At 41.7% G+C, this 22,046-nt stretch overlaps 1 protein-coding gene across 1 annotated transcript; it reads left to right on the top strand.

Annotated features, from left to right (window-relative positions):
* The first annotated feature begins 1,609 nt into the window (after window positions 1-1,609).
* On the top strand, window positions 1,610-22,030 carry PCYOX1 (prenylcysteine oxidase 1). Its single transcript, XM_025868459.2, has 6 exons — window positions 1,610-1,771; window positions 2,844-3,050; window positions 4,280-4,454; window positions 17,517-17,728; window positions 18,048-18,200; window positions 18,626-22,030. The coding sequence occupies exons 1-6, from the start codon at window positions 1,660-1,662 to the stop codon at window positions 19,282-19,284; spliced, it is 1,518 nt and encodes a 505-aa protein (XP_025724244.1). The 5' UTR covers window positions 1,610-1,659; the 3' UTR covers window positions 19,285-22,030.
* Window positions 22,031-22,046: the final 16 nt, after the last annotated feature.

Genomic DNA, 22,046 nt, shown 5'->3' with positions numbered 1-22,046 from the left:
GCAGAGGGAGAAGCAGGCTCCCAAGGAGCAGGGAGCCTGATGCAGGACTCGATCCCAGGATCCTGGGATCATGACCTGAGCTGAAAGCAGACGCTTAACCATCTGAGCCACCCAGGCACCCACTGAGTGTTCTTTCAGTAAACTCTTTCCCAAGATTTCAGCAGCAGCAGTGAAAGCTTCCAAAGATGACATATGTGTCAAGGTCACTAACATGGTCCATTCTAATCAACCAACAAACACTTACTGAAGAGCCTAGTAGGCTCAGTGCATGGGTAATTGTGTTGTGAGGATAATGTAGTTTGGAAAAAGAAAAGTAAAAGACACAGAGAGTTTAGTTCTTTCTTTGTAATTTCTAGATATAGTGAAAAATGGGGCTTACTCTTCATCTTTTTATGTTCTTAACTAGGAGTGTTTATTCCTTGTATGATTTGCATCTTGTTTCATTAAAACCACCTTCACTCACCCTTTCTTTCTCTGCTTAACTGGCCTCCTTGCTGTTCTTCAAACATGCCAGGTATTTTCCTTACCTAGAAAGCTCTTTCCCCAGATATTTGCTTGACCCACTCCTTTACTTCCTGCAAGCTTTTGCTTAGATGCTATCCTGTTCAATGAGGCCTACCCCAACCACCTTATTTAAAACTGTAACCCATTCCTCATTCTTCTTACCCCACTCTGTATAATACATCATTTGCTTATTTGTTCTAATTACCATATCTCCTTCCACTAGACTATCAGCTCAATTAAAATAAATATTTTAAAAAATCTGTTTTGTTCACTGATTTTTCTCAAGCACCTAGAACATTGCTTGCCACTTAGTAGGAACTCAATAAATATTTGTCCAATGAATGAATGCTTTTTGCACTGGGTTTTATACTCCCTTTTTCCAAGTTCAATATTTCTTTTTATCCAACTTCTGCTCCTTCCATCCACACTGTTCTTCATGTTCACATACTGTTTTTTTGTTTTGTTTTCTTTTGGAGGGGCGGGGGAAGAGTGGAGGTGGGGTATTTTACTTACAAAATGGGATCTTATAATACCCATCACTCAGCCACTAGTTTTTTTCACCTAACAATACCAGGAGAGGTCCTACATTCTTTTTAATGCTTGCATAATGCTCTACTGTGTGATACGGGTACATTACTTTTATTCATATCTGCCATTACTTTCCACCTTGGACCACCCCATCCCTGGTCGCCCTCATTTTCCCTTTCACTGATCACTGTTTACCCATTCATCTTATGCCCAACAGTCCCCGGAACATAGTGGTCACTCAGTAAGCATTTGTTGCTCCATGGGTCTGACAGTGATTTGCTTTGTGCATTCTCTGACACGGAGAGACTGAAAGGACAGAAGAGGGCACGAGTGAAGAAGTGATGCTCCACCTGAATAGAAGGAGAGTAAGGTGGCGAGCTGGGGTGAGCCTCCGCCTCTGGTGCCCCTGGTGCCTTTGGTGTGTCCCAGAAGTAGGGTGCGTTTCGAAGGGGCGGGACATGCTTGGGAACCGAGCGGACCATGCTTGGAAGCTCCTGGAGGACGCCCCGCTCCTTGGGCGGGGCTCGGAGGGGCGAGGCCGGTCGGGGGCGGGGCGTGCGGAGCGCGCAGACTCCTAGCAGCCGCGGACTATAGGGCGCTGCTGTGGAGTGCTGCGTTCCGGGAGCCATGGGGCTCACGGCTGGGGAGCTCGTCTCGTCGTTTCTGGGGCTGTGGCTGCTGCTGTGCAGCTGGGGGTGCCCCGGGAGCGCCGAGCTGCGGGCCCCGCCAGATAAGATCGGTAGGTGACGGGGGCGAGGGACGGCACTGAAAGGGTGCGGGAGCGCGCCCCGCGCCGGGTGGCCGCTACGCAGTGCACCAGGCCCCGCGGCCGCTACGTCCACCAGGCCGTGCGCGCCGAGTCCTCCGCGCAGGTCGCGGTCTTCTCAGTTCGTGACTCAGGGTCGCTGTCGGTGCCACACTCACCGTGTCTTCCCGGGACCTTGTCGATGTGCCCACTACGGGAATGGGCGGTGGAGGGAGTATCGGGGCGGGCGGCCGCCAAGCGCCCCTTGTGCCCCTGTCTCAGAGGCCTGGGGATCTGCGGAGGCCGAGGACCCTCTCGCCTCCTTCGCTTGCTGCGTCTTTGGGAGGCCAGTCTTCTAGTTCTGGAGCGACCGGCCGCCTCGCTCTGCGGATGACAGGCGCACGCGGTCACAGCACGCCGAGCAGTGCAAACAGGCAGACCCGTCTGCTTCCCTTGGTAGGCTGGACTGGAACCCCGTTCCCCACTTCCACTTTGCTGAGGTCAGCCTGCTCCCAGAGGCCCTAGCTTGCACAATTCCTCTACCTAGGACTACTGCACAGCCGAAATAATCCACTCTCAAATTTCAGTCTTGGTTTTTACCGTCTTTGGTTTGCTTTCTTGTTCCCCTTAAAGCTTTGTTTTGTGGGGGCATTAACCCATCTATATTAATGAGACAGAACAAATCTTGGCACAGATGGCGGCCACTTTATTTAAAATGCGTGCTGGAAAGGCCCACCTCCTCTGTTGCCATGCGTTGGGTGCAAAGAAGGTTGTGCAGAACCAGTGGTGCCTCAACAAAGAACTGTGAGAACCTTTGGGGATCTGCCCCCCCAATCCAATGTCAATTTGTACATTGATGTACTACCACTTTTGTCCGAGGGCCGTGTCTGTCCAGATTCAGAGAGTTCTGTCTTCAGCAACTGTCACTTGCCCCTGGGTCCCCAGCTTCCCTAAATTGGTGATAATAGCCTTGACTAACATCTGTTATTCAAAAACAAAACCCACATAGCTGGGTAAGAAGGAAAGAAACTGTTCTTTTTTTTTTTTTTTTTCTTTCCATCCATAGCAATTATTGGAGCTGGAATTGGTGGCACTTCAGCAGCCTATTATCTGCGGCAGAAATTTGGGAAAGATGTGAAGATTGACCTGTTTGAAAGAGGAGAGGTGGGAGGCCGCCTGGCCACAATGACTGTCCGAGGGCAAGAATATGAGGCAGGAGGTTCTGTCATCCATCCTTTAAATCTGCACATGAAGCGTTTTGTCAAGGACCTGGGTATGTAATTTGTTCTTAGAGCTAAGCAGATTTCTTTGTGACCATCCATGGATATGTTTATCAGATAGGGAACTGAAACTTTCCGCCTTATTGTCTTTTACAGAGAAGTTGGTAAAACGATTTTCCTCATTTTGCTGCTAGCAATTAGTGCAAGCTTAGTTAGGAGCCACTTTCCCGTAATGGGACGCTAGTTATCTGTATCTTCAGTTATCTGGAATTACAGCCATTGGGGGGGTGGGTGGGGATGGTTGCTCTTCTTGGTTCTTAAACCTCTGGGTTCATGTTAAAGAATCAAAGAATGGTTTGAGTTAGCAGAAACCTTGTGTACTCATTTACAGCTGGGAAAATGAGGCCCAGAGGCTTTCGGTGTCTAGCTTAAAGTCACTCACACAGGTGTGGGTCCAGACATGTGCCTAGAACCTGGGACATCTGACTGCTTCCCTGCCAGTAGAGGAGCTGGACAGGTTGGGGGAAGTCTGGGAAGCCTCAGCAGGCCCTTTGCTCAGAGAATATTGTGTAATTTTTGCCTTCTTATGTTTTTGCTATCTGAAATAGCCAATTATGCAAAATAGGATTCACATAGGAATGGCGATGCCTCCTTTCCCTCTGCTGCTTTCCACGTCTCCTATGGATGCTTCCTGAGCCACTTTCCTCCATGAGGGCAAATATATGCCAGGAGCAGTTAATGCTGCAAATATTCATGTCTGATGTTTGTTTTTTTTTTAATTTTTTAAAAAGATTTTATTTATTTGAGAGAGAGAGAGAGAGAGGATGAGCAGGAGGAAGGGCAAAGGGAGAAGCAGACGCCCTGCTAAGCGGGGAGCCCGATGCAGGGCTTGATTCCGGGACTCCAGGATCATGACCTGAGCTGAAGGCAGATGCTTAACTGACTGAGCCATCCAGGCGCCCAACATTTCTGTTTTTAAATTGAATTCAGTTTGTATTCTGACGTTTTCCTTGGACTTTTTAGTCTTTTTCAACTAAAAATAGCCAGTCTGATTTTGATATATGTGCATGACCATCTGACCCATCCTTTAGAGATCTGCTTTAGGACAGTGTAGTGAATGAATAGTGTATTACACACTGTTCTAAAGATAGAGCTCCTTTCCTGAGAACTGGGGGAAGCCCAGAATTCATGCACTTCAGAGTGTCCCCCTAGCTTCAGATGATCTTTCATTTGTTCAACATAGAAACCCTGAGTTTAGCTAACCCTTTCTCTGTTTTTGCAGGTCTCTTTACTATTCAGAGCTCTGGTGGCCTAATGGGGGTGTATAACGGAGAGACTCTGGTGTTTGAGGAGAGCAGCTGGTTTATAATTAACATGATTAAACTAATTTGGCACTATGGATTTCAGTCCCTCCGAATGCACATGTGGGTAGAGGACATATTGGACAAGTTTATGAGGTAATTTGTCCCCCTTCCATTTACCCTAAGACCTTTTAGTTAGATGATCGTTAGGAATTTTATTTCTTGAAACAGTTCTCTACCTAATTGTAAGGCCTGTTTGTCAGATTGTTAGGTAAATGGTTTGCATAAAACATGCAGACCGTTTATCCACTTGAATATTGAAAGAGTAATTTTTGCTTTTGAAAATGTATTTTGCAAATGTTTAGGTTTTTTAAAAAATATTTTATTTATTTATTTGACAGAGAGAGACAAAGCGAGAGCAGGAACACAAGAAGGGGGGGAGTGGGAGAGGGAGAAGCAGGTTTCCTGCTGAGCAGGGAGCCCAATGCAGGGCTCGATCCCAGGACCCTGGGATCATGACCCAAGCCAAAGGCAGACGCTTAATGACTGAGCCACCCAGGCGCCCCTAGTTTTGCCACATACACTTAAATGCTCTACAAATGTTAACTCCTTGAATTCTTATGACAGCTCTCTCAGGTACTGTTATTAGCTTCTTACAGATGTGGAAGGTGGAGGCATAGAGGTTTCAAGTGTGCAAGAACACCAACCTAGTAAGTGGTGGAGTTGGAGTTCCCACCCAAGTATTCTGGCTCCAGAGTTCTCTCTCTCTCTCTTTTTAAGATTTTATTTATTTATTTGAGATAGCAAGAGAAAGAGCGTGAGCAGAGGGAGAGGAAGAAGCAGGGAGCCTGACGAGGGGCTTTATCCCAGGATTCTGGGATCATGATCTGCCTGAGCCGAAGGCAGACACTTAACTGACTGAGCCACCTGGGTGCCCCCAGAGTTTTCACTCTTAATCTCTGCACTGTGCTGATGTTGTATAGGTGAATGAGGTAATGTGTATAAAAGCTTGTAGACAGGATCACAAAACTTAAATGAGACATGATGTTTCATTTAATTTAATGAATTGTGACATGATGTTTCAGTGAGCCACTAGCCTGAGGCAGAGTATTGGTTCTGTGCCCCAAGAATTTAAATTGAGATACTGAATCCCAGGACTCTTCCAGGTAGTGAGAATATAACAGGCGCCACTTTTTCTTCTTTATGTTTTTCTGTATTTTCAAATATTTCTATGTGTATTGCTTTGGTAATTAGGAAAAATGATATAAAATAACCAGTCTAACCTTAAAATATGCAGCCAGCCTTTTTTTTTTTTTCTTTTTTAAGGCTGTTGGCATGTACTAATTTTTATGCTGGTTTACAATTTTTAGATGCTGGAGAAATTTAACTTGTAAGTGCTAATGATATTTCATTACTATGAGTTTCAGTGTAGTGAAATAATTGTTAATAAGGTAAAATTACATGTCATATGTGACCCAGTATTGACAAGGACAGATATAAGGATTGAGTAGGATAAATATACTCTAGTTTTTGTAACTTATGGTAGTTTGGGATTTCTCTCTCTTTTTTTTTTAAAGATTTTATTTATCTGACAGAGAGAGAGTGCATGAGTGAGCACAAGCAGGGGGAGCAGCAGAGGGAGAGGGAGAAGCAGACTCCCCCCTGAGCAAGGAGCCCGATGTGGGGCTTGATCCCAGGACCCTGGGATCATGACCTGAGCCCAAGGCAGATACTTAACCGATGGAGCCACCCAGGTGCCCCTGGGATTTCTCTTTCTAAGCATCGTTGTTAGGTCAATTCCTCAAACACTTTTCCAGTGGGCACATTAAGGTCAGCTACAGTGCAGATTGTTTTAAAGTAGTCATTCATTCATTTATTCATTTACCAAATACTGACTGCCTATTATGTGCCAGGCACTATTCTGGGTCCTGAGGATGTAGAATAGAACATGTCCCTGTCCTCAAAGAATATACATTCTAGTAGAGAGACAAGCAGTAAACCATAACTAAGAAAATATTTAGAATTTGTGTAGAGATAGCCAGTTTGTAAAGAAGGAAGGTAGCATGTTGCTGCACGCTCAACAGGAAAATCAAGTTCAGATGGCATCAGATACAGCCCCTATGTCTGTTAGTTTTCTTACTGGTGGCTTACTTGACATGTAGAGAACTGCCCTGTGAGAAATTAAGAAATCACTTTTAAAGTGAATTCTGGATATTATAGAACTGTGAAATAGATGCAGTGATGGGATAGATTATACTTTTCTTTTTGATTAAGTAAACTCTATGCCCAATGTGGGGCTTGAACTCGTGACCTCAGAGATTAAGAGTCACACGCTGTATGGACTGAGCCAGGCGTCAGGTGCCCCAGGATTATACTATTTTTGATTTTAAAGTTTATTACCCTGAGATCAAGAGTCGCATGCTTTTCTGACTGAGTCAGCCAGGCATCCCTATTTTTGATTTTAGAAAACAGTTCCCCTACTTTATGGAATTACTGCCTACCTCTGGTCTTTGATATTTGATTATACAGCACTAATCCTTATGCTGTTCAAAGGGCCATGCACCCTACATTTCTGTTTCTTTCAATAAGTCAGGAACAGAAAAATTTTATTTTGGTAGTTTTATCATATCCTATGAGAAAGCTGGAGAGAAGGCTGGTATTGAGCCAGCATGTGCCAGTTGTTAAAGTAGTTAAATACTGCTGGACTAGTGACATAGCTGTTGCCCTCTGTGTTCCCACTCCTCCCTGTCTGCCTCCTGCCCAAACCCCTTCCCCCCGCCACCAGCAGGGAATCTTGACTCAGTTCTAGTGCTGTCGTCAGTCTACTTTCTGTTTAATGCTATACCAGTTATTAAATAAATGACCCTTGAATAATTTGGGGGGGGTTGGGGTGCCAATCCCTTGCATAGTTGAAAATCTGTGTGTAACTTTTGACTTCCCCAAAACTTAACTGCTAATAGCCTGCTGTTGACAGGAAGACTTACTAAGAACATAAACAGTGAATACATATTTTATATGCTGTGTCTAATGCTTACAATAAAGGAAGCTGGAGAAAAGAATGTTAAGAAAATCATACAGAGGGGCACCCGGGTGGCTCAGATTGTTGCGTGTCTGCCTTCAGCTCGGGTCATGATCTCCAGGTCCTGGGATCAAGCCCATGTCGGGCTCCCTGCTCAGTGAGGAGTATGCTTCTCCCTCTCCCTCTGCCTCTCCCCCAGCTTGTGCGCCCTCTCCCTCTCTCAAATGAATAAATAAAAATCTTAAAAAATCAAGGAAGAGAAAATATATTTATGGTACTCCCACTATATATATCTGGGAAAAAAAATAACAACAAAAAACAAAACCCATGTATAAATGTACTTGCGCAGTTCAAACCTGTGTTATTCAAGGGTCAACTGTATTTGTAATATCACCCCATGCTGGAGATACTCTGGGATGTTGCAAAAATCAGAATTGGGAACAACAGAGGTTGCCAAAGAGTAATCTGGAACAACAGATTCCCCTGCATTTCAGTGAAGCAGTAGTTCTCAACCCTGGCTGCACATTGGAATCACAATCTTTTTTTTTTTTTAAGATTTTATTTATTTATTTGACAGATGCAGCGAGAGAGGGAACACAAGCAGGGGGAGTGAGAGAAGGAGAAGCAGGCTTCCCACAGAGCAGGGAGCCCAATGCAGGGCTCGATTCCAGGACCCTGGGATCATGACCTGAGCTGAAGGCAGACGCTCAACGACTGAGCCACCCAGGCGCCCTTCTTTTTTTTTTTTTTTTTTAAGATTTTATTTATTTATTTGAGAGGGCGAGAGTGAGCAAGTGAGCACAGGCAGGGAGAGCGGCAGAAGATGAGGGAGAAGCAGGCCACCTGCTGAGCTGGGAACCTGACGCAAGGCTCAACCCCAGGACCCAGAGATCATGACCTGAGCCGAAGGCAGACACTTAACTGACTGAGGTGCCCATGGACATTGGTATTTTTTAAAAGTACCTCAAGTTACTCTTACCTACGGTCAAAGTTGCAAATATTAGGTTAAAATGTGCAATTGGATAATATTCTTGAGTTTTTTCTTTCTTTGAATAGTATAGAAACCTAGAGCCCTTGCTCAAGTTTTTTTCTCCCTATTTTCAGTGTATATGACAAATCCATTTGGGTCCCCTCTGGAAAAACTTTTGGGAGATTTGCTGACCAGCTTTGGAGAAGTACATTGTCATTTTTGTGCTTCTGTTTCAGAGTGCACAGTGTGAGCGAAGGCCCATGTGACAGTAGTAGTAAACCATGACATTTGAAAGAGGGTGATAGGCAACACCCCACACCCATGCGAGTATGCATTCATTTTCTTGTTGGTGGAGCTGCTTGGGGTGGAAATCCTGTAGCCCCTGCTGTCCATACTTTCCAGGTTAATTTCCAGTTCTGAGCATTTATTTATGCAGTTCTTCTGGTTGGATGCTATTCCTTACTCCAGAGTCCAGTCTCTTTTCTCAGCCCTGTCAGCAAAGCCTTCCCCTAAATCTCTAGTTGCCATTCATTTCTTTTCAAACATCCCATAAGTGTTATATGGAGCACAGCACCCACACACTTGTGTTGTTCTATGGTATGTACAATAATTAGAATACAGTAGATACTCAGATGTTTGTTGAATTGAATCCTCTGGTTCAGTGATGGCTTTCTGTTGAGATATCTTGGTTTCTGGGCTAGGTTAAAGCTCATTCTTGTCTCTAGCACTTAGTGTGTTTCTGAGGAAATATTAGATCCTTAAAACATTTCTTAATCTGAGACTGATAGGATTCACAGTGAAAGGCTTTATAAACACCCTTTCTTCCTTCCAGTTACTCCTAACAAATATACTGAGTCATATTTTACTCTTTTCTCTTACTCCTTTCCCAAATCCAGTCTATTTTTAATCCTATCAGTTTTTAAAATGTATCCAGAATTTCACTTGTCACCACCATGGCTTCTACCACTTTGATGCAAGCCACTATTATCTCTCTCTCTCTTTTTTAAAGATTTTAATTTATTTGAGAGAGAGAGAATGAGAGATAGAGAGCACGAGAGGGAAGTGGGTCAGAGGGAGAAGCAGACTCCTGCTGAGCAGGGAGCCCGATGTGGGACCCGATCCCGGGACTCCAGGATCATGACCTGAGCCGAAGGCAGTCGCTTAACCAACTGAGCCACCCAGGCACCCAAGCCACTATTATCTTTTGTCTGTATTGTTGGAGTAGCTCCCTGTGGTAGGCTGAATGCCTCTCTCCCCATGCAAGATGTCTACACCCTAATCCCTGGAACCTGTGAATGTGTTACCTTACATGATAAAAGGGGCTTTGCAGATATGATTAAGTTAGGGATCTTGAAATGGGAAGATTATTCCCAATTATTTAGGTGGGCCCAGTGTAATCACAAGAGTCCTTATAAGAGGGAGGCAGGAGGATCAGAGTGAGTAGCAGGAAATGTGATGATGGAAGTAAGAGGTTGGAATGATGCCAGAAAGGTGCCATGAGCCAAGGAATGCAGGTGATTTACAGAAACTGAAAAAAGCAAGAAAATGGACTCTTCCCTCAGAGCTTCCAGAAGGAACCAACCTTGCTGACACCTTGACTCTCTAGACCAGTGAAATTGACTTTTGGATTTCTAACCTGCAGAACCATAAGATAATAAATTTGTGTTGTTTAAGCCACTTAGTTTGTGGTAATTTGTTACAGTAGCAACTGGAAACTAATATACCTCCTAACTCACCTCCCTGCTTTTGCCCGTGTGCTACCACTATCTGTTTTCAGCATAGCAGCCAGCGAGGTCTTTTTAAAAATCTAGGAGTCATCATATTACTTCTCTGCTCAGAAACTTTCAGTGGCAAAATAGAGCTACCCTATGACCCAGCAATTGCACTACTAGTATTTATCTAAAGGATACAAGGGGTGCCTGGGTGGCTCAGTTGTTAAGTGTCTGCCTTCGGCTCAGGTCATGATCCCAGGGTCCTGGGATCGAGCCCCACATTGGGCTCCCTGCTAGGCGGGAAGCCTGCTTCTCCCTCTCCCACTTCCCCCCTTTCCCTCTCTCATTGTGTCTCTCTCCGTCAGATAAATAAATAAAATCTTAAAAAAAAAAGAATACAAAAGTCCTGATTTGAAGGGGCACACGCACCCAGTTATAGCAGCACTATCAACAGTAGCTAAATTATGGAAAGAGCCCAAATGTCCATCAACAGATGAATGGACAAAGAAGATGTGGATACACACACACACAATGGAATATTACTTAGTCATCAAAGAGAATGAAATATTGCCATTTGCAACAATGTGGATGGAACCAGAGTGTATTATGCTAAGTGAAATAGAGAAAAGACAAATATCATGATTCCACTTATGTGTAATTTAAGAAACGAAACATATACATGGGGGAAAGGAAGGAAAAATAAGATAGAAACAGAGAGGGAGGCAAACCATAAGAGACTCTAGTTAAGAGAACAAACTGAGGGATGCCTGGGTGGCTCAGTTGGTTAAGTGTCTGCCTTTGGCTCAGGTCATGAGGGGATTGAGTCCCACATCAGGCTTCTTGCTCAGCAGGGAGCCTCCTTCTCCCTCTGCCTGCTGTACCCCCTGCTTGTGCTCTCTTTCTGACAAATAAATAAAAGCTTAAAAAAAAAAAGGGACAAACTGAGGGTTGCTGGAGGGGAGGTGTGTTGGGGGATGGGCTAAATGGGGGGTTGGTATTAAGGAGGGCTTGTTGGGATGAGCACTGGGTGTTATATGTAAGTGATGAATCACTAAATTCTACTCCTGAAACCAATACTATATGTTAACTACCTTGAATTTAAATTAAAAATATAAACTTTCAGTGGCTGTTTCATGCAGACTAACAGCCAAAATCTGTACAATGGCTTGAAAGTCCTGACATAGGTAATCCTATCTCCTAATTTTTTATTTCCTGTTTATTATGGGCAGAATTAGGCCCTACCCCCTTCATAGGTTGAAGCCCTAGCCCCCTGTACTGCAGAATGACTATATTTGGAGATAGGGCTTTTAAAACATTTCTTATTAAAAGATTTTATTTATTTATTTGACAGAGAGAGTGAGAGAGCACAAGCAGGGGGAGCAGGAGGAGAGGGAGAAGCAGGCTCCCCGCCGAGCAGGGAGCCTGATGCTCAATCCCAGGACCCTGGGATCGCAACCCGAGCCGAAGGCAGATGCTTAACCATCTGAGCCACCCAGGCAACCCTGGAGATAGGGCTTTTATTTATTTTTTTAAAAAAGATTTTATTCATTTGAGACACAGAGATAGAGAGAGAGAGAGCATGAGCAGGGAGAGAGGCAGAGGGAGAGGGAGAAGCAGGCTCCCCACTGAGCCAGGAGCCTGATGTGGGGCTCAATCCCAGGACCCTGGGATCATGACCTGAGCTGAAGGCAGATGCTTAACCATCTGAGCCACTCAGGTGCCCAGAGATAGGGCTTTTAATGAGGGAATTAAGTTAAAATGAAGCCATTAGGGTGGGCCATATTGGATGTGACTGGTGTCCTTATAAGAGATTAGAACACAGAAGAGACACCAGGGATGTGCACGCATATAAGAAGGATAACGGGAGGACACAATGAGAAGGTGACCATTGTAAGCCAAGGTGTCAGTCCTCAGAAGAAACCAAAGCTGTCAATGCCACGATCTTGGATTTTTAGCCTCCAGAACTATGAGAAAAAAATTTCTGTTGTTTAATGCACTCAGTCTGTGATACTTTGTTATGGCAGCCCTAATGAACTAATGTATTGTTGATCTTCTGCCTATTTGTTCTATCCATTATTGAAACTGCAATATTGGAGTCAACTAGTATTGTTAAATTCTGTTTCTCCCTTTAGTTCTGTCAGTTTCATTTCAGATATTTTGAACTCTGTTCTTAGGTGTGTGTATGTTTATAATTGTTATGACTTCCTCATGGACTAACCCTTTTATCATTATAAAATGTCCTTCTTTGCCTCTGGTAACAATTTTTATCTTAAAGTCTGTATTCTCTGATACTAGTGTAACCACTCTAGCTGTGTTTTGGTTACTGTTTGTATGGTATACTTTTTTCCATCTTTTTACTTTCAACCTATTTGTGTCTGAGTCTAAAGTGTATTTCTTGTAGACAGCATATTGTTGGATCATGATTTTTTTTTTAATCCATTCTGCCAGTCTCTGCCTTATGATTACAGTGTTTAGTCCATTTATGTTTAATATAATAACTGGGGAGGTAGGGTTTATGCCTGCTCTTCACTTCCTGTACATCTTATGTTGCTTTTGTCTGTTCCTCCATTATTGCCTTCTCTTGTTTTATTCATTCGTCATTGATGAACATTTAGGTTGCTTCTACCTCCTGGCTGTTGTGAATAATGCTGCCGTAAACATGGATGTTTAATCTGTTTGATTCTGTTTTCAGTTCTTTATATTTACTTTATGCAGTTACTTTTACCAGTGCTCTTCATTTCTTGATGGGGATTTGAATTTCTGTCTAGTGTATTTCAGTCTGAAGGACTTTCTCTAGTCTAATTTCTTGTAGGGAAGGTTTGCTAGTATTGAATCCTGTGTTTTTGTTTACCTGGGATTAATTTAATTTCTCTTCATTTTTGAGGGATAGTTTTGCTGGATATAGAACTCTTGGTTGATAGACTTTTCTTTCAGCATTTTGAATATGTCATCCCACTACACTGTGGCCTTCATGGTTTCTGATGAGTAGTCAGCTGTTAATCTTTTTGAAGATCCCTTTTTCTGGATCACTTTTTTCTTGCTGCTTTCAGTATTGTCTTTCCAGTTTATTATATTTTGGGGTGTGGATCTTTTAAATTTATCCTGCTTAGATTTAGCTTCCTGGGTGTGCAGATTGATGTTTTCTTTCAAATCTGGGAAGTGTTTGGCCATTATTTAAGTATTTTTTGTTACCCCTGCTTTTTTTCTGCCTTTCCTACAATTCCCATTAAGTGTATGTTGGTATGCTTTATGTTGTCCCACAGTTCTCTGATGCTGCTCATTTTTCTTTACTTTCTGTTCCTTAGTTTATAATTTCAACTGACCTTTAAGTTCACTGATTTTTCTGCTATTTCAAATCTGCTATTGAGCCCCTCTAGGGAATTTTAAATTTCAGATATTGTACTTTTCAACTCCAGAATTAAAAAAAACCTCTTTATTGATATTTGGTGAGACACTGTTGACATACTTGCTTTAAAACCTTAAACATGGTTTCTATAGCATGGGGAGGGGTGGGGGAGGGACAGCTGAGCAGGGAACCCGACTCAGGGCTTGATCTCAGGACCCTGAGATTGTGACCTGAGCCGAAATCAAGAATTGGCTGGTTAACTGACTGAGCCACCCAGGCGCCCCAAATTCTTTCCTTTTAAAAAAATTTTAAATCTCCACACCCAGTGTGTGGCTTGAACTCACAACCTTGAGTCACATGCTCTACCTGCTGAGCCAGCCAGGCACCTCTGGGTCATACTTTCTATGATTGTTTCATGATTTTTGTTGAAAATGGGACATTTAAAGTAATATTATATGTCAACTCTGGAAATCAGATTTCCTAGCTACCTCAGAAACTGTTGTTGTTAGTTTGGTCACTTTCTGGGACTAATTCTGTGAAGTCTGTATTCTTTGTCATGCATAGTCACTTAATTGTGTATTGGGGGGTAAGTTTTCAGTGCTCTGGCAGGTGGTCTACTTTAGCTTTTACTTCCTGCTTGCTCAAAGCCTCAAGGTCAGGGGCACCTGGGTGGCTCAGTTAGTTAAGTATCTGTCTTCAGCTCAGGTCATGATCGCAGGTCCTGGGATCAAGTCCTGCATAGGGCTCCCTGCTCGGTGGGGAGCCCGCTTCTCCTCCCTGTCTGCTGCTCCCCCTGATTGAGCTTGCTGTCTGTCAAATAAATAAAATCTTAAAAAAAAAAAAGGCTCAAGGTCAACCAGAGGTTACTTTAGTGCCTTCTAAGGTCTTTCCTAGGCACGTGATAACCTTGTACATAGTCATGGCCTTCTGGGGTCACCAAGAATGTGTTTTTAATTCCCTAGGTTTTTTTTTTTTTTTTTTTAAGATTTTATTTATTTATTTGACAGAGAGGGAACACAAGCAAGGGGAGTGGGAGAGGGAGAAGCAGGCTTCCCACAGAGCAGGGAGCCCGATGTGGGGCTCGATCCCAGGACCCTGGGATCATGACCTGAGCCGAAGGCAGACGCTTAACGACTGAGCCACCCAGGCGCCCCATTTTCTTTTTTTTTTTAAAGTCTTTTGGTCAGCCTCTTGTTAGCCCCACTTGTTATCACCACCTCAGGTAGCTGTGATTTTAAATTGCCCCTGATTGTTTTTTTTGACAGATGCCCCCAGGATGGGCTGTTTGTACAGATCAAGCTCTGAGGTCAAGTTGAGACAAGCCCCAAGGATAGAGCTTTTCAGTGAGCTGTCAGGCCAAATAGTGGCACTTTGGAGGAACTCCAAACCTGTCTTATCCTCTCGTGGCTGCCAGGTTGTAAGTTTCACAGGTATTATAGTTGCAAGACTGCTGGTTTTGAAGGCTACCTTGCTGGTCTGAGGGGAATGGGAATAGGGCAAGTTAACATGCCACAGGGCTCATTGTTCGTACTGAGATTGAGCCATTTCTCTTGAAAAAGTACTCCTGGGACTTTGGCAAGTCTGGTTTTTTTCCAGAGTTTTGAAAAAGTTGATTTTTGCCAGTGTTCTCATTGCTTTTATGTAGATTTTCTGAGGTCCTTGCTCCACCCTTCCAGAAGTGTTTCATCTCTCACCCCCCAACCCTCACCCAATACTTTTATTCTCACTCTGCCTCTTCCTGCTCTCCTGGATCTGTTTAAACTGCACAGGCCTCGTTGCCCTTTGAACACATCAGGCATGCTTCTGTCATGAGGCTATTGCACCACACTTTTATTGAAATATTTTCTCCCCTGGATGCTCCAGTTCTCACCTCCCTCAGGTCTTTGCTCAGATGTTACCTTCTTAGGCTTTCCTTGACCACTCTACTTATTTTGGGGGACCATCTTAGAGTTGCAACTCTACCAACTCTTAGCCTTCTCAGTCTTCCTTTTTGATTTGCTTTCTCCTTAACATTTATCATTCTCTAAACTGTTACATAATTTATTCACATTAAGTTTTTTACTACCTGTTTCCCCAACTAGAACACAGGATCCATTAGGCATTTTTTCTCTCTTGTGTTGACCTTTGCATCTTTAGCACCTAGAATACCTGGCTCAAAGTTAATGCTTCATAAATATTTATTGAATGAGTAAATGTTAAGGGTTATACAAATGTAGTTTAAAAAGAAGAAAAAAAGGCTGTAAAGCAGTCTGATTAGCAGAAATTACACATCTAACTTTTTAGTAAATATGTATTCTAATGCAACTAGTATTGTAAAAGTTACAGTGTTCAATGATTACATGGTCTCTGTTGTCTCACACCTAGGAGGCTTGATGGAGTGGGGTTGGGTCCCAGGCAGGAAGTGGCAGGGAGTAATTTCTTTATGATATTATATGTATTATTTAATTGGCTGTTTTGTCTTGCTGACCATTAGCCAAAGGTCATTCTTCATTTTATGAGATAGTCTATTTTCTAAAGAACTCCGTGTTTTCATCCTCTACTTTTTCCAACTTCCTAGGGACTAGAAACCAATTGATAAGGCTGGAAGAAGTTATTTTAGTTTTTGTTTGGGCACGGATATCAGTTTCTCTGGCAAAAATGTATTCAATGTTTTGTATACTACACTGTTAGACAGTAGGTAATACTGAAATGGATGGGACATTGTCTCCTGCTCAAAAAATTTACAACTTTGAGAGAAGAAAGTTGTTGTAAGACAGAGATCTTTCTTTGGTCCTTATTTCTTCGTTTCACGTACTTATCTGTGTTTGTGCCTTATCATCTGTCCCCACCTGTAGGCTCCTTGAGGGAAAGGAATCATCTTTCTCATTTTTTTATCTCTTGCAACTTGAAAAATTACATCTTGAATTATTGTGTGGATGTCTATGAGGTTCAAGAAAATGTTAGGTGGTATTTTCTAAAAATTAAGTAATAGTTGAGCAAGACTTTACAGAGGAGGTGGGATTAAGCCCAAAGTGTATTCTAGTTGGAGAAGAGCTAGTGCAGTGTTGGGGAGCAATATGCAGAGCATATTTAGAGATCAGTGAATGGGTCAGGTGTGTTCAAGTGGATGCTGTGAGTGTGTGAGTTTGTGTGTGTGTGTGTGTGGTTGAGGGTAGAGGGGGCAGCTTGTGCTTGAACCTTCTACTTGTCATGTGACTTTTAGACAAGTCCTTTTACTTGTGTCTCTATCTGCAGTTAGAGCAAAGAGTTAGACTTGATGAGTTTGGCTCTAAAATCCATTCCTTTTTTTAAGGTCAGGAGTTCATTTAGTAAGCAGGTTGTTTTTTGATAAGTCATTAATGACTAAAGATGGGGGTGCCTGGGTGGCTCAGTCGTTAAGCATCTGCCTTCGGCTCAGGTCATGATCCCAGGGTCCTGGGATTGAGCCCCGCATCGGGCTCCCTGCTCCACGGGAAGCCTGCTTCTCCCTCTCCCACTCCCTCTGCTTGTGTTCCTGCTCTCGTTCTCTGTCAAATAAATAAAATATTAAAAAAAAATAACTAAAGATGTATTTTAGAACTTCTGGGAGATTCATAAATGTTTCAAAGAAAAGAAACTGGAATCAGGTAGATCAGTTACTCATTTTAGTAGTTTGAATATAAATCCCGAGTTAAGGTCAGGGAAATGAGAATGAAGTAACAAGAGAGATGTTGGGAAGACTGGTAAGGTTTTCTTCTTGGGTGGGAGAACCAGAAAGAAGTGAAAATATTTAAGTTTGAAATTAAGTGAACTGAGGGTGACATGTACGATGTTAGGAGTGAACTAACATCCCAATCTACATTTTGGTTGGGATAGGGAGTGGGTGGAGAGGATCAAGCCTGGTGGAAAGATTAATTTTAGACATGTCTAACTGCTGCTGGAAGATAAAAAGGTGAATGAGAACAAGACCTAGGACATACCCACTTCTTTAAAGGTGCTCCCAGTGACCATATTAATGCAGAAGAGTATATAAAGGACAGTGTACTACCTGAGGAGGTAGGGGTGGGGATAAGAGCTTCTGGGATACCTGGGGAAGATAGTGACTGAGGTGCATCTTACGTGATAGGTAGAAAATCATTAGAAGGAAATATGCTAATTCCCTTCCCCTTATCTTGTTTGGTGTTTAATGGCCACTTCTCTGTTTTTCAAAAAGGATCTACCGTTACCAGTCTCACGACTACGCCTTCAGCAGTGTAGAAAAGTTACTACATTCTCTAGGAGGGGACGAATTCCTTGGAATGCTTAACCGAACACTACTTGAAACCTTGCAGAAAGCAGGCTTCTCTGAGAAATTCCTCAGTGAAATTGTTGCACCTGTCATGAGGGTCAATTATGGCCAAAGCATGAACGTCAATGGCTTTGTGGGTAAGCCAAGGCTTGGAAGTTATAGACATTAATTAGTTCACAGAGGGGGCTTAGCTGATACTATGGTGGCTCCTAACTTTAGGCCATGAGTTGGAGAAGACTTACCTTTCTCTGAAACCTCAGACATGGTTGGCAAAATTGTGTATAAGTAGATATGTGCATTTTTAGTGGGGAGAGAGTCCTTAGCTTTCATTGCGATTTTTGCCCCCAGTGGCTTTTTGGCAATGTCTTGGAGCAAAACTCACCTAAATTGGGAAGAGTGGGTAGAGGGTCTTTTACAGAGTCATAATTAAAACACATTTTTTCCTACCACTGACAGGAGCAGTATCATTGTCCTCTGCTGATTCTGGCCTTTGGGCAGTAGAAGGTGGCAATAAACTTGTTTGCTCAGGGCTCCTTCAGGCATCCAAAAGCAACCTTGTATCTGGCTCAGTAATGTACATAGAGGAGAAAACAAGGACCAAGCATACAGGTGAGCCTGAAATTCTATTGTTCCTAATTTACCCTCTAGAAAATAATTGCTTAGGGAGAAAAACCACTCTTCTGTCATCTCTCAATTCCAAATGATGGAATTATAAATTGTGTATGTTGCACCGCATGGAAATATTCCCAGATGTGCTCAAGTACAGTGACACATCTCCTTGGATTTAAAAATAATCTCATTCTTAAAAGTATAATTCCATATTTTGTAGTTACTGATAAAGTATCATTTCTATTCCAGTGGAAAACTGCCTGAATTTGGCACAGTTATATTAGAGGGTAAAACTCTTTTTAATTCCTTAGAATTATCTTTTAACTATTTTATACTTTATAAATTGCTATGGTAATAAAATTATTTTTGGAAGGTATATAGAAGAGTATGCTAGAAACACTAAAACGTATGCTTCTTTCTTCTAGGAAATCCCACAAAGATGTATGAAGTGATCTACCAAATTGGATCTGAGACCCGTTCAGACTTCTATGACATCGTCTTGGTGGCCACTCCATTGAATCGAAAAATGTCCAATATAACTTTCCTCAACTTTGATCCTCCAATTGAGGAATTCCATCAGTACTACCAACATATAGTGACAACTTTAATTAAGGGGCAATTGAATTCAACTCTTTTTAGCTCTAGAGCCTTAGACAAATTCGATCTCAGTACAATCTTAACTACTGATAATTCAGATTTGTTCATTAACAGCATTGGGATTGTGTCCTCTGTAACAGAGAGTGATAATCCTCAACCATTAACAGATAGGGGATATGTTTGGAAGATCTTTTCCCAAGAAATTCTCACTAAAGAACAAATATTAAAGCTCTTTTTGTCCTATGATTATGCTGTGAAGCAGCCATGGCTTGCATATCCTCATTATAAGCCTCCAGAGAAATGCCCCTCCATCATACTCCACGATAGACTTTACTACCTCAATGGCATAGAGTGTGCAGCAAGTGCCATGGAAATGAGTGCCATTGCTGCCCACAATGCTGCTCTTCTTGCTTATCACCGCTGGAATGGGCACACAGACATGATTGACCAAGAGGACTTATATGAGAAGCTTAAAACTGAACTATGAAATGATCACTTTTTCCCCCCTTCTGGTTCCAAATGAAGTATCACTGGCAAAGAACACAATCTGAGCAGAGATGATTTTCAATCATATTTTGCTGTAAATTAGTATTGTTTAACAAAAGTAATCCCAGTGAGTTATGAGAAAATACAAGTTTCTAATTTAGTGTGACAGTGTTAACTACTGCATTTATGCCATCTCCAAAATTTAACTCTTCTCTTAATATCCATCAACAGTATAGAATCACCTGGAGTTGTTAAACATGTGGGTTCTCTAGCTCCTCTGGAGATTCTGATTTACTAGGTCTAGGGGATGGGGGGGCCTTGGATTTTGAACAAAACTTTAGAGCATTTTAAGCTGAGCACTTGAGGAAGAGTTTAAAGACAAATTTTAGTGGGGGACTAGTTCACTTGTGCTTTACAGCTGGAAGTGACCTTCAGTCAGACAGTTATAACTACTATGGGAACAGGTATCATAATGTCTGGCTTTATTAATTTATATCCTTTTTCAAAGTAGATGTGCCCATGCCAGAAGCCTTGACTTTCTGAATGTTCTTTTGACTGCTTCTGTCTTGATTTTATTAGGGGTGAAATTCAGAAGCCTTAGTAGTTTAACTTTGTCACACAAAAATCTCAAGCAAAATGAAAGCAAATACAGGCTATTAAGAAATTGGCATTCTATTATCAAATCCTCACCTATGGAGCTCTAAAAAATATTGCTAGAGCCCCATGCAACCAGAGATTCTGATTTAGTTGATTGAGGATAGAATCTCAGCATTGTAGCTAAAAAGTTCCTAAGGTGCAATTTGGGTTGAGAATCACTGATATGGGGGTTTAAGATGTCTCCAAAGGATTTTCAGTGCCTTAAAAGTCCCAGAAAACCTAATGCATTATCAAAGCAGATTCATTTTTTGAAGAATGATTTCTCTCAACAAGAACTCTAGTAGTAATCTTGATAGTAAGCACTGTCAGTCTGACAACAGAGACAACTTAGATTACTCCAGAACCATCAACACTAGAGTAGGATATTCAGAATGATACCACACTTGATCAAATCCAGCACATGTTCAAACTGTTATATGCTTCTAAAACTACTGCAATGGGGGTTAGAAACTGGTTGCTGAAACCTTGTTTTTAAGGCAGTAGTTCTTAACTTTGGCTGCACATTGGAATAACCTTTAAGATTTTAAAGCTTCTCAAATGATTCTAATATGCAGCCAAACTTAAGAACCAGTTCTACATCTACTATATAAAGATTATCATGAATGGTTTTCCTTACAGTCAGTCACTAATAGGACAGAATGAATAAAAGCTTGTGAATTCTAAAAGTAACTGTAACAAAGTTTAACATGTATTGTTGGGGAAAAAAGTCCATCAGATTATGGCAGCAGCTACTTTCACAAAATGGTGTAAGAAAACACTGATCCTTAATTAAAATGATTTGTCTCTACAATTGTGAATATTAATATGCTGATAAAACTGCCAAAATGTATTTGATGTAAAGGCAGGGATTAAATTTATAGTTTGTCAAAGGGTCAGCTCTTTAAAAATTTTATTCTTAACCAGTATGTTAAGAGGCAGTCACATTTTTCTTTTTGTGGTTTTAATGAAGACAGTATTGTAGAGAATGTAATATTGTTATATGTGTGCTAAAGATTGATAAATAAAAATTGGTAATGAAATAGTTAATTCACTTACAGACTTGTTTTGCAATGGGATATATTATTTACTTAGAAGAACACCAATGTACAATGTTGCCACTGTATCAGACCTACTCTGATTAAGTTTTCCAATAGGGCATCAGAAACTGCTTCCTTCAAGAACAAAACAGATTATTAATGTATCAGGCATAATAGTTTTAATGGAAACAGCATTAAATAAGGAATTTTTTTTTTATTGGAAGAAAAATACTATCAGAGCCTGTTATACTTAAGTAGACTACTGGATTTGTCTTTGTACAGAAGAGAATGGTAAAAATTATGTAGGAGTTGACTGAAAGCCAGTTCTACTCCAGTGGTTCTCCAACTTGAATATGCATCAGAATCACCTGGAGTGCTTCTTAAAAATACTGCTGGGCCTCACCCCAGATTTTGTTTTAGTGGGTTTGGAGTGGTAGATGAAAACAGGCATCTCTATTAAGTTCCTAGGTGATGCTCTTGGTCTAGGAACCGCACTTAGGAGAACCAATTCTGTAATTTAGCTCTATGTGGTTGCAAAAAAATGCCTGTCAACATCAGTGAAGATTTAAAGAGCTGCTGGAGAAGGGAATAAAAATGTACTGCACTTGATACCAACTCTCCTTATTGTGATTAAGTTGGTTTGATCCCTCTAGCTATTCTTTGGCTGTAAACACTTTCTATAAAGAGGAAATAACGTTTTAGACATATATATATATAAGCCATCCATTGTGTTCTGTTTTTCAAGTACCTTAGTCACCTCTGTATACCCTATTCTCTACAGTTTTAAAGTGATTCAAGATTTGTAGGCTTTTTACAAGATCAAAAAGTAGAGGCCTAAGCATTTGCTTGATAGGGTTCTTGAAGTTAGGTTTATGATACCACCATTTGCAATTTATCTTTCATCTGAGTTTGTGTGCCATAAAATTTATGACCTAGGTGAATATGGGGAGGATTATAACTATTCTCTATACTCCACAAAGAACTACAGTACACTGGAATGTTTTTTTCTAGAGTTCTATTCTTGTATTAAAAATTTTTCCGTGTTTATGTTCAAAATAAACAACTGTATCATTACTTCCTGTGTTTTACT

Source organism: Callorhinus ursinus, unplaced genomic scaffold (genome assembly GCF_003265705.2).
Source record: "Callorhinus ursinus isolate GAN/ISIS: 27379988/994484 unplaced genomic scaffold, GSC_fseal_2.0 scaffold10, whole genome shotgun sequence".
NCBI lineage: Eukaryota > Metazoa > Chordata > Mammalia > Carnivora > Otariidae > Callorhinus > Callorhinus ursinus.
The sequence above is the reverse complement of the archived record's forward strand: the minus strand, read 5'-3'. Positions and strand labels throughout refer to the sequence as shown.